This window comes from Salvelinus namaycush, chromosome 36 (assembly GCF_016432855.1).
Source record: "Salvelinus namaycush isolate Seneca chromosome 36, SaNama_1.0, whole genome shotgun sequence".
NCBI classification, from domain to species: domain Eukaryota; kingdom Metazoa; phylum Chordata; class Actinopteri; order Salmoniformes; family Salmonidae; genus Salvelinus; species Salvelinus namaycush.
The window spans coordinates 21,212,657-21,225,156 of record NC_052342.1 but is presented as its reverse complement, the minus strand read 5'-3'; the positions used below and the strand labels follow the sequence as shown (position 1 = coordinate 21,225,156).

At 44.5% G+C, this 12,500-nt stretch overlaps 1 protein-coding gene across 3 annotated transcripts in view; it reads right to left on the bottom strand.

Moving 5' to 3' along the window:
• LOC120030192 (alpha-actinin-3-like) overlaps window positions 1-12,500 on the bottom strand; it is a 57,271-nt gene that overhangs the window by 10,343 nt on the left and 34,428 nt on the right. For 2 of the 3 annotated variants that reach the window (XM_038975544.1, XM_038975543.1), the window contains exons 2-7: window positions 4,041-4,155; window positions 3,081-3,200; window positions 2,826-2,912; window positions 1,458-1,545; window positions 1,128-1,206; window positions 664-745 (exon numbers count right to left, since the gene is read on the bottom strand). In XM_038975544.1, the coding sequence (XP_038831472.1) occupies window positions 664-745; window positions 1,128-1,206; window positions 1,458-1,545; window positions 2,826-2,912; window positions 3,081-3,200; window positions 4,041-4,155 (571 nt within the window). Of the gene's footprint in view, window positions 1-663; window positions 746-1,127; window positions 1,207-1,457; window positions 1,546-2,825; window positions 2,913-3,080; window positions 3,201-4,040; window positions 4,156-12,500 lie in introns of those variants that run through there. The other variant, XM_038975545.1, reaches the window with a different exon arrangement.

Sequence of the window (12,500 nt, the reverse complement as noted above, 5' to 3'; positions counted from 1 at the left end):
AGCTCAGAGACATGAAATTAACTAAGACAATACAACTCCAGCGAAATCACAGGGGAGCAGAGGAGGCTGGTGAAGGGAGGACGGCTCATAATAATGGCTGGAATGGACTTAATGGAATGGTATCAAATCAAATCACATTTTATTTGTCACATTCGCCGAATACAACAGTTGTAGACCTTACCGTGAAATGCTTACTTACAAGCCCTTAACAAACAATGCTGTTCAAGAAATAGAGTTAAGAAAATATTTACTAAATAAACTAAAGTAAAAAATTAAATAAAAAGTAACATGAAATAACAATACCGAGGCTATATACAGGGGGTACCGGTATCAAGTCAATGTGTGGGGGTACAGGTTAGTCGAGGTAATTTGTACATGTTGGTAGGGGTAAAGTGACTATACATAGATAATAAACAGAGAGTAGCAGCAGTGTAAAAACTGGGATGTCAATGTAAATACTCAGAGTGACATGGAAACCAGGTGTTTGATGTGTTTGAGACCATTCCATTAATTCCGTTCCAGCCATTACTGTGAGCCCGTCCTCCCCAGTTAAAGTGCCACCAGCCACCACTGCTGCAGAGAGTCGGCAGAGACGAATGCTAGGGTTGAACATTTCCTGAAACATCCCAAAATTGCCTGGTTTGACATGAAAAATGTACTCACCTTCAGCGTCGAGCATCTTGGGGATGTCCAGGTACTTCTCAGCCACCTCGAAGGCAGTGTTGAGGTTACCAATGGGGTCATCCTGTTAGGGACAGACACACAGACAGAGAGAGAAAGATATAGGTCAGGGGTTGTTGGTTTAATTCCCACTGGGACCACCCATACAAAACATATGCACATGCGTGAAGGCGCCCGCTAAATGGCATATATTATATATATATGACTTATAGATAATAAGAGTTCTACAGAAAACAAGATAAAGGGTAATAGAGCTATAGAGACATTATAGAAAATAGTAAGAGGCTATGACTGGTGTTGACCCTAGTGGACTCTAAGAGGGGATGGGACTGGTGTTGACCCTAGTGGACTCTAAGAGGGGATGGGACTGGTGTTGACCCTAGTGGACTCTAAGAGGGGAAGGGACTGGTGTTGACCCTAGTGGACTCTAAGAGGGGGAGGGGCACCTTTTTCAGTTTGGAGTAGTCAATGAGGTCAGGTCTGTGTCTGTGGATCAGGGCACACAGTGCCAGGCCATCCTTCCAACTGAATCAGTCACCCAATGGAGGACAGGAGAGGAGGCGAGGAGGACCCAAAGGAAGGGAGGGAAGAAGGAGGGATGAGGAGAAAATATAGATGGAGAGAGAGACGAGAGGAGAACAAAGAGGAAGAGGAGAAGACAGAATACAAGAGAGGAGAGGAAAAGCATTAGGAGGAAAATGTTGGAGGTAAAGTTTAAAGCAAGTGAAAGATCAAAGTAAGACAAAGATGACCACAGGGTGGCGCCCAGTGCTCACCTGATGTGGAAGTTCTGAACGTTAACGTTCCTGTAGGGGGCAGTCTTCCTCTGGCACCACAGAAGAAGACCCTCCTTAGCAGAGGTCTCTGCATGGGGGGAGAAAGAGGAGAGACAGGGGGGGGGGCAGGGGAGGCAGGGGGAGAGGGGGGGGGGGGGGGGGGGGGCAGGGGAGACAGGGGGAGAGGGGGGAGGCAGGGGGAGAGTGTTATCCTAAAGGAGGAGGCTAAATATGCTCCAGTAACCCTGTGCTGTGAAGGTGTCGAGCTTAGTGACCTGTGTGTGTGTGTGTGTGTGTGTGTGTGTGTGTGTGTGTGTGTGTGTGTGTGTGTGTGTGTGTGTGTGTGTGTGTGTGTGTGTGTGTGTGTGTGTGTGTGTGTGTGTGTGTGGAGCATATGCAAAGTGTGTATGTAACTGAGGCTTGAGTAATATTTGAGTAATATGAATGTGTTAACAGTCGGTATTAGACTGAGTGTTATTTTGAGTGTGCCACATGTAGAATGTGTCTACACCATGAGCCTATGACACCTTTATGAATGTGTGTGTAATTCATGAGTTGATATGTTAGTGGCAGGCATATGTATAATGTTGTACAGTGCATGCACTCTATAACAAAATGCTGTGTTAAAAACAACCCAGCTCTGGGTAAAGAGTGGGCAGTTCACACGTTGGGTTATTTTGGACCCAGCCAGTTGGGTTACTGAGCTATGATCCACCGGGTCAGATAAAAAAAACTGGAGGTGTGGCTTAGTAGGGGCGTGTCTCTCGGATAGTTATTTTTGACCACCCGTAAGAGTAAATGTCATTCCGGTTCATCTGTTCTGTTGTATTGCCAACATATGTTGAAAGCCATAATCTGAAAACCACGTCCCTACTAAACCACACCTCCAGTCTTCTGATTTGACCCGGTGGATCATAGCTCAACAACCCAGCATTAACAACCCAACTTGAAGAAAGCAGCAACTGGCTGGGTCAAAATAACCCAACGTGTGAACTGCCCACTCTTGTGGGTTCTGTCCAATATTTACCAAAATTGGGTTGCTTTTAACCCAGCATTTTTAAAGTGGGTATAGTCACAATGTTAATGTATAGCGTATGAATAAACAGTGCTACTGTGCGTCTGATAGCTGTGTAAGTCTATGTAGACTTAGTGTACGTACAGTTCAACTGTGTTTATGTTCAGTGTGTGCATTGGTTTGGAGTTAGTGTTTATGAGTTTATGACGGGTGGAACTGAGGGGAAATGCTTGGTAACAAAGTTGCACAATTTTTTTTAAAGATGAATTGACCATGTTTCCGATCCAAGAGTAACCTTTTTCCAAGTCCACGCCTGCATATACACGCACGCCGACCCATCCACACACACTGACCTTCCACGGAGATGTCCTGGATGGCGAAGCGCAGGATGATGGTCCAGATCATTCCCAGGGTCATCTTCGTGTTACCGTCGACGATCTCTGCAAGTCAATCACAGAGCCCCGTCAGAAACCATGGCAACATGGAACACAGGCCAAAACTCAGTCTATGCTGGTCTACTGATCAGTTGTCTCTCAGATATAATACCTCACTCTATGCTTTGGTAAATGGGACTACAAATAAAGGATAAATAAAAAATGAAGTGTCACCCTCAGCTCCGATGGACACCAGCTTGACTCCCTTGCTGCAGATGAAGTCCAGGGCTTTGTTCACGTTGGCGATCTTGTGGAAACGCATCTTGCCTTTGTCAGGTTTGGGCAGTCTCTCACCTGTATACAATTTAAAAAATCACTTTAAACTTCTCTCTGCAACACAGAATGATTGGTGAAGTATTACTCAATTAAGAGAGGTCTGTGCCATTCTCCATTCATTTCAGCTCAGATTGTAACGGGCCTCCTCCTTCTCTTCATCCGAAGAGGAGTAGCAAGGATTGGACCAAAGTGCAGCGGGGTGTGAATTCATAATGATTTATTTAACAAGACAAAGACGAAACGAAATACACTTTAACAAACTACAAAACAACAAACGACGTAGACGCACCTGAACATAGGAACTTACATGACACGAAGAACGCATGAAACAGGAACAGACTACATAAACCGAACGAACGAACAAACATACCGAAACAGTCCCGTGTGGCGTAACATACAGACACTGACACAGGAGACAACCACCCACAACAAACAATGTGAAACAACCTACCTTAATATGACTCTCAATCAGAGGAACCGCCAAACACCTGCCTCTAATTGAGAGCCATACCAGGCAACCCATTAACCCAACATAGAAAACACATAACATAGACTACCCACCCAAACTCACGCCCTGACCAATTAAACACATACCAAACAACAGAAAACAGGTCAGGAACGTGACACAGATGCTGCTGTATTTGACCTGATACCATCTTAAAGTGACTCAACGGTGGCTTAGCAGTGACTTACAGGGACTTTAAGTGGCTTAAGAGTGACTTAAGAGTGACTCCACTCCACTGTGACTTCAATAACTTGCCAGAGAATTACTAGTGACTTAAATGACTTAACAGTGACATAATGTGACTTTTTAGAGTGACTTAAAGTGACTTAAAGTGACTTAAGAGTCAGACCCACCTGAGATGACCTCCAGCAGCAGCATGAGCTTGAGGCCATTCCTGAAGTCGTCCTCTATGTTCTCGATCTGTGTCCCTGCCTTCCTCAAGTGGGAGTTACACCAAGCTGTGAAAGTCTGGGAGGGAGGGAGGGAGGGAGGGAGGGAGGGAGGGAGGGGAGGGAGGGAGGGAGGGAGGGAGGGAGGGAAGGAGGAGGAGGTAGAGAGAGAGGGGAGAGGGGAAGAAAGAGTTAAAAAGAGAAAGAGAGGGAGACAAAAAAGGGATTAATTAATATTCTCTCTCAAACAGACAGAGACTGAGCCTCACTGACAATGCACGATCGCACCAACAGACCCCAACTTGAACCTCGTCCCACACTGATAAACAACCCCTTAATAAACATCAACAAACATAAACAAACAAACAAATGCTCTAATCTAAAGTGAAGCCTTAAGCACTCCCTTCAAAAGTGTTTTCTTTCCCCGGCCGCTCTGACAGGTCAGAAGGATTGGCAACACCCGAAGTGACCCATCACATCTATAACCTTGTTACAGCATTACTGTGCTGCTCTGTGTCTGTGCCTGTATCTGTGGTAATAAATAAATGGGGAGGGGTGGCTATTTATGTAAGATTTTCTCTTATGGCATCATGCTCTCTTAGCATCTCTGTCCCCAAAATGTGTGAGCTGTTGGTTATAAAAGTGTCCATAAGCCAAAATATGCATATATTTATTGCTGTGGTCTACCGCCCCCCAAGTCACTTCGGTGGAAGCTGTTGGTATTATTTCTGATCATTTAAAACCCTTTCTGCTATCTGAACTGGCTGTGTTAGGAGATCTAAATCTTGATTGGCTTATGCCTCAGATCAGTTTAACTATATCTGTCTTGAGTTCAACTAGGCTCAGCTGATAACGAAACCCACTCGGATGAATGTAAAAAACGTAGCAAACTCCTCATAGATTGACAGTATCTTAACTAACCGTCCCCATAAGTATTTGGTTAGTGGTGTTTTTGCAAATGATATCAGGGACCACTGTCCTATTGCTTGAATTAGAGATACCAAATAGAAAAACTCTGACCCCTCGTATAATTGTGAAGAGAAATGTAAAAATGCTTTCCTTCATGATTTATATTGTTCAGAGCTTTTTAATAATAGCTGCACACCAGACCCTGTTTTGGCACTTCAATTTTTATCAGCCATTTTTACGTCTCTGGCTGATAAACATGCCCCTTTCAAGGAACTCAGTCAAAAACTGAACTAATCCATGGTATTCTCCTGCACTCTCAGACCTCTACTTGATAAGAAATCAAGCCTGGGCCAAGGCTAGAAAAACTGTCTCGTTAGCTGATTGGCAGCTATTTAAGCAATTGAGAAACAGGCGCAACGCATCAGTTAAACAGGCCAAATCAAACTACTTCCTTAGCCCTATGGCAGACTCTGTTAGTGATCCCTCTACATTCTGGAAACCCATTAATTCACCAAGGCGGGGTAATTCCTCTACTTCCTTAGCCCTATGGAGACTTGTTGTGATCCCTCTACATTCTGGAAACCCATTAATTCACCAAGCGGGGTAATTCCTCTACTTCCTTAGCCCTATGGCAGACTCTGTTAGTGATCCCTCTACATTCTGGAAACCCATTAATTCACCAAGGCGGGGTAATTCCTCTACTTCCTTAGCCCTATGGCAGACTCTGTTAGTGATCCCTCTACATTCTGGAAACCCATTAATTCACCAAGGCGGGGTAATTCCTCTACTTCCTTAGCCCTATGGCAGACTCTGTTAGTGATCCCTCTACATTCTGGAAACCCGTTAATTCACCAAGGCGGGGTAATTCCTCTACTTCCTTAGCCCTATGGCAGACTCTGTTAGTGATCCCTCTACATTCTGGAAACCCATTAATTCACCAAGGCGGGGTAATTCCTCTACTTCCTTAGCCTATGGCAGACTCTGTTAGTGATCCCTCTACATTCTGGAAACCCATTAATTCACCAAGGGGGGTAATTCCTCTACTTCCTTAGCCCTATGGCAGACTCTGTAGTGATCCCTCACATTTGGAAACCCGTTAATTCACCAAGGCGGGGTAATTCCTCTACTTCCTTAGCCCTATGGCAGACTCTGTTAGTGATCCCTCTACATTCTGGAAACCCGTTAATTCACCAAGGCGGGGTAATTCCTCTACTTCCCTGCCTAAGCAAGTCGTTTTAGACTCATGCATCATTACTGAAAAAGTTACGATTTGTAATGCTTTTACTCAGCATTTTATCTCAGCAGGTTTCCTATTTGAAAGAAATGGTGCTCATACTGGTCTTGGCCATTCAGTTGACTGTTCATCCCACATACAGCCTCCCGTTGCCTCGATGAATGATCAGTCAACCTCACGTGACTTGGGAAATGTTATTCAGGGTTTTTAACTCACAGAAACTAAAGTTCTTGCCGCATTATTAGCTATTGACACCAATAAGTCATTAGGGGCTGACAATTTGGACCCGTCTTTGCTTAATTATGCAGAGCCCCTCACTGCTGCCTCACTAACACACACTTCTATTTTAACTTCAGTATCAGGAAATATTCCAGAAGTATGGAAAGCAGCTTTTGTGCTTCCACTCCATAAGGGCGGGGATAGTAGTGATCTTGATAATTACCAAACAATTTTCAGACTCCCCTGTCTTGCGAAAATCCTAGAATCATTGGTCAACAAACAGCTACATTATTTTCTATCTGTAAATGGTATTCTTAATGTTAATCAATCCAGATTCAGACCTAAACATACCACTATGGCTGCCATGCTTGTTGTAAATGATATTGCAAATGCCTTAGATGATAGAAAGGATTGTGCTGCCATGTTTGTAGACTTGTCAAAAGCTTCTGATAATGTAGACCATGTTATTCTGCTGAATAAGCTGTCCTCCATAGGGTTGGGTACTGATACTTTCAGATGGTTTCATATTTATCTTAATGACACAACTCATGCCATTAAGGTAGATGGGTCAAATTCCTTGAGTTACGTAAAGGGGTGACCCAAGGTTCCATACTCGGCCCACTACTGTTTACAATCTATATAAATAACATTGGTAATGCTGTAAAAAAAAGTTATATTCATTTCTATGCAGATGATACCGTGTTGTATTCCATTACTCCATCCATTGGCCAAGCCTTTTCACATTTGATGTTCAACCACTGCAGAGGTTGCTGTTGGATCTAAAGCTAGCACTAAATGCAAACAAAACAAAATGCATGTTTTTTTCTAGGTCCCATAACTCAAATGTAAATTAATTTGTAAGGACTAGTTTGAACAGTACATAAATTTAGCGGGTTCCTTCCTACAAATATCTTGGTATCTGGCTTGATGAAAAACAGTCATTTAAAAAGCCTGTCACTGAGCTGGTGCTGAAGTTGAAGTTCAATGTTGGTTTATTTTACAGAAACACAACTTGTCTGACTTTTGATAACAGGAAGGATATTGCCCAGGCCACTTTTATGTATATTTTAGATTCTGGGGATATTATTTATATGCATGCAGCAGCATCTACATGTACACTTAAACCCTTAGATGCTGTTTTCCATTGAGCCCTTAGGTTTATTACTGGTGATGGTTATAAAACTCACTATTGTGTTTGGTAAAAAAAAAAGTGGGTTTGGCCTCATTGTATATAAGGAGAGAGCCGCATTTTCTTGTGTTTATCTACAAAGCACTCATGCAAGAAACGTCTTATGTTTCAATCATCATTAATTCAATATATATTTACAAATAACCAAACCTCGATCTCAGGCTCGGATAACACTGGAGTCCCCTTCCGTCTCCACATAGTTGGGTAAAGCTGATTTTTGTTTTTTTGTGGCCTTTATGTGGAACAACTTCCAGAGATCTCTGAAATGAGATTGTTCTGGTCCCCCTTGGTCAGTTCGTAGTAATGATCGGAGATCTCTATGTTGATAAATGTGTCTGTTTCTCTTAATATGTTTTGTAGGTTTGTATATTGTATGTGTTGGATGTATTTATGTAGGGCTCACCCTCGTCTCAGTATGACTTTCCTGTCAAAATAATACATCTTATAATAATAATATACACAGTGACACTGATGCCACTAATATACTGGGCTAGAACACCCATCCTGACCTCAGATAGTCATTCTGCCTTGACAGCTTTGATAGATTACATCATTGATGGATTGATCTGAACGTCAGTCCGAGGTGAGGGGGCGGAAAGAAAGAAAACCAGCAGCATCGGAACGACCAACTACAGAGGAGTGTGTGGGAGAGGGAGAGAGAGAGAAGAAAAAAAAGATTCCATTAATCAGTAATGAAGCATGATGTGTGGTTTGAGGCAGAACACAAAGGTAGAGTTCTCCATTAATGCAGTGTGTGTGTGTGTGTGTGTGTGTGTGTGGTGTGTGTGTTTGATGTGTGTGTGTGTGTGTGTGTGTGTGGTGTGTGTGTGTGGGCAGAGCTGAGAGCCATTTAGCATGACAGAAAGGGAGAGGAGAGGAAAAAAGAGACATTCAGAAAGACACAGAGAGAGAGAGAGAGAGAGAAGAGAGAGAGAAGAGAGAGAGAAGAGAGAGAGAAGAGAGAGAAAGAGAGAGAGAGAGAGAGAGACGAGAGAGAGAGAGAGAGAGAGAGAGAGAGAGAGAGAGAGAGAGAGAGAGAGACAGGGAGAGCGAGAGAGAGACAATGCTTGCCAGGGGGCGAAGGCAGAACAGACAAGCAGCCAGAGGGAGGCCCTGGACAGCATCCCAAATGTTATCCTATTCCCTACATAGTGCACTACTTTTGACAAGAGCCCTACGGTCCTGTCCCAGCAGGTGTCGTCCCCCCCTAGTCTCTACAGACCAAAACTGACACTACCCTCCTCACATCTACACATTACCAAATTTAGACAGGCTCCACATACAGACCACACAGCCTGCTAGTCTAGCTAGACCACTAGACCAGAGTCTGCTGGAGAACAGGGAAGGAGAGGGAGGGAGGAGTAAAGGGAAGAAAGGGGAGGGGAGGTAAAAGAGAAGAGGAGGGGTTGAAGGAGGGGGGAAAGTGGGGAAGAGAGGAGAGGGAGGCTAAATCGGGTAGCTATGAGACACCAGTAGGGACAGCTGAGAAGGCAGGATACCTAAGGTTATCAGAGTCAAAGAGGGAGAGAAGGAGAGAGAGAGTAAATTACGAGATAATGAGTGATGTCAAAACAAACTTGCTTTTTGGTGACCTCAGTTCAACATTTTTCATACGCTCTCATCCAGAGTGATATACCTTTCTTCATACTGGTCCCCCGTGGGTATCAAACCCACAACCCTGGCGATGCAAGCATGATCTACCCAGTGAGCCACACAGGACATTCAGATGCATGTTTTTTAAGGATTCACAGAAATGGTGTGAGAACAAAATAACACATTGCCTTTAAACAGGAGACATTGGGATATCCTGCCTCTCAAATATAGGAAATCGTTAGAAAGATGCCCGACTTAAAATCAAGTGAAGGCCTATTAAGAACAATTGAGTACAAAACGCTATTAATTGGACTGAAGAGGTTATACAGCAGAGACCATGGTTACACCAATATCCATTCTAACCCATTATCTCAACTCTTAACATTGACAGGAGATGCCTGTAGTCAACTAGAGTGCTATGACTATGAAGTCACCCATCTTATCCTCTATTTCCCCCTTCTCCCCCTTCTGTTCTGTTGTGTGTTTCCCCTTTTACTCAGTATCCCCCGTATTCCTCTCCCCCTTCTCCTCTCTGTCCACTGACTTTTTTTTTCCCGCATCCTCTTTCCCACTGACTCCCCTCTCCTCTGCTCCCACTGTTCCCCCTCTCCTCTGTCCACTGATCCCCTCCCTGTACCTCCCCCTCTCCTCTGTCCCACTGACTCCCGCTCTCCTCTGTCCCACTGACTCCCGCTCTCCTCTGTCCCACTGACTCCCCCTCTCCTCTGTCCCACTGACTCCCCCTCTCCTCTGTCCCACTGTCTCCCCCTCTCCTCTGTCCCACTGTCTCCCCCTCTCCTCTGTCCCACCTCCTCTCTCCCTCTCTTCTGACTCCTCTCTTCTCCCTGTCCCCTCACCCCCTTTCCCCTCATCTCCACCTGTTGAACTGACCCTGAACACACACACACACAGACACACACAGAGACACACACGCGGGAGCGCGCGCACACGCACACACACACGCGCACACAGTCATCCTGCTAAATGCCTGTCATTACTAAAGGAGGGGGGTCAGTGGAGTGGGGGTACCTTATGACCATCAGCACAGCTGGGAGGACATACACACACACCTCTCCTCCCATCCCAGACATAGCCCCTGACACCACCTGTCCATCAAGAATGTGATGCAACCACTCTAAGAGCCAATTTATGTTTGATCCCAAAATGTGGTCGGAGGCTACGCTCCGTACCGGATCACTGTGGGCCTCCCAAATGTTGTGGTAAAAACAGTCTGTGGGAGCGAGTGCAGTAGGTCTAATACATAATCACAGCACATTGGCTATATGCCTGGCTTGCCAATACTGTTCTTCTCAGACCATATTATATTTCAAAACTTGAGCTTTGATAACAAAATAAAAATGTTTTTTTATTTTACTTGACTGATGGTACTTGCATCAGATGGTCATGGTGCTTTCAAGACAACTGGGAACTCGGGGGGGGTCAAATCATAACATATCAGTGATCTTCAGGTCGAAAAGTCAGAGCTCTAGAAAGATATCCGACTTGGAATTCAGAGTTAGTCCAAACCAATCTAACCCTGATTATAGCTGTCAGTCCAAACCAATCTAACCCTGATTATAGCTGTGAGTCCAAACCAATCTAACCCTGATTATAGCTGTCAGTCCAAACCAAACGAACCCTGATTATAGCTGTCAGTCCAAACCAATCTAACCCTGATTATAGCTGTAAATCTAAACCAAACAAACCCTGATTATAGCTGTAAGTCCAAACCAAACAAACCCTGATCCACCTGGTTGCTAATGATAACATCCCATCCCGGATTCCATATCTGCTGATTATATCCTCTTACTAATAACAGGAACAGAAGTATTCCTGTATCAGCTCAACTCAACAGCAGGGTAAAAATAGTCTGGCAACAATGTCTGCAGGGCTAGCTGCTGTGTGTGTGTGTGTGTGTGTGTGTGTGTGTGTGTGTGTGTGTGTGTGTGTGTGTGTGTCTGTGTCTGTGTGTCTGTCTGTCTGTCTGTCTGTCTGTCTGTCTGTCTGATGTGCTACCCCACCTGTTCTATAGTAATGTGCTGTCCTGTCCCACCTGTTCTATAGTAATGTCCTGTCCTGTCCCACCTGTTCTATAGTAATGTCCTGTCCTGTCCCACCTGTTCTATAGTAATGTGCCTGTCCTGTCCCACCTGTTTTATAGTAATGTGCTTGTCCTGTCCACCTGTTCTATAGTAATGTCCTGTCCTGTCCACACTGTTCTATAGTAATGTACTGTCCTGTCCCACCCTGTTCTAGTAATGTGCTGTCCTGTCCCACCTGTTCTAGTAATGTACTGTCCTGTCCCACTGTTATAGTAATGTGCTGTCCTGTCCCACCTGTTCTATAGTAATGGCTGTCTGTCCCAACCTGTTCTATAGTAATGTACTGTCCTGTCCCACCTGTTTATAGTAATGTCCTGTCCTGTCCACCTGTTCTATAGTAATGGCTGGTCCTGTCCCACCTGTTCTATAGTAATGTGCTGTCCTGTCCCACCTGTTCTATAGTATAGTGCTGTCCTGTCCCACTGTTCTATAGTAATGTGCTGTCCGTGTCCCACTGTTCTTAGTATGTATCCATGTAGGCTGTCCGTCCTCTAGTAAATCCGTGTTCTTATAGTAATGTACTGTCCTGTCCCACCTGTTCTATAGATAATGTGCCTGTCCTGTCAAACACTGTTCTATTAGTAATGTGCTGTCCTGTCCCACCTGTTCTATAGTAATGTACTGTCGTCCCACCTGTTCTTAGTAATGTACTGTCCTGTCCCACCTGTTCTATAGTAATGTACTGTCCTGTCCCACCTGGTCTATAGTAATGTACTGTCCTGTCCACCTGTTCTATAGTAATGTGCTGTCCTGTCCCACCTGTTCTATAGTAATGTGTGTCCTTGGTTCCCACTGTTCTATAGTAATGTACTGTCCTGTCCCACCTGTTCTCATAGTAATGTGACTGTCCTGTCCCCATGTTCTATAGTAATGTGCTTCCTGTGCCCACCTGTTCTATAGTAATGTACTGTCCTGTCCACCTTTTCTATAGTAAGTGTAGCTGTCCTGTCCCACCTGTTCTATAGTAATGTGCTGTCCTGTTCTTCACCTGTTCTATAGTAATGTGACTGTCCTGTCCACCTGTTCTATAGTAATGGCTGTCCTCTCCCACCTGTTCTATAGTAATGTGCTGTCCTGTCCCACCTGTTATATAGTAATGTGCGTCTGTCCCACCTGTTCTATAGTATATGCTGTCCTGTCCACACTGTTCTATAGTAAATGTCACGTCCTGTACAACC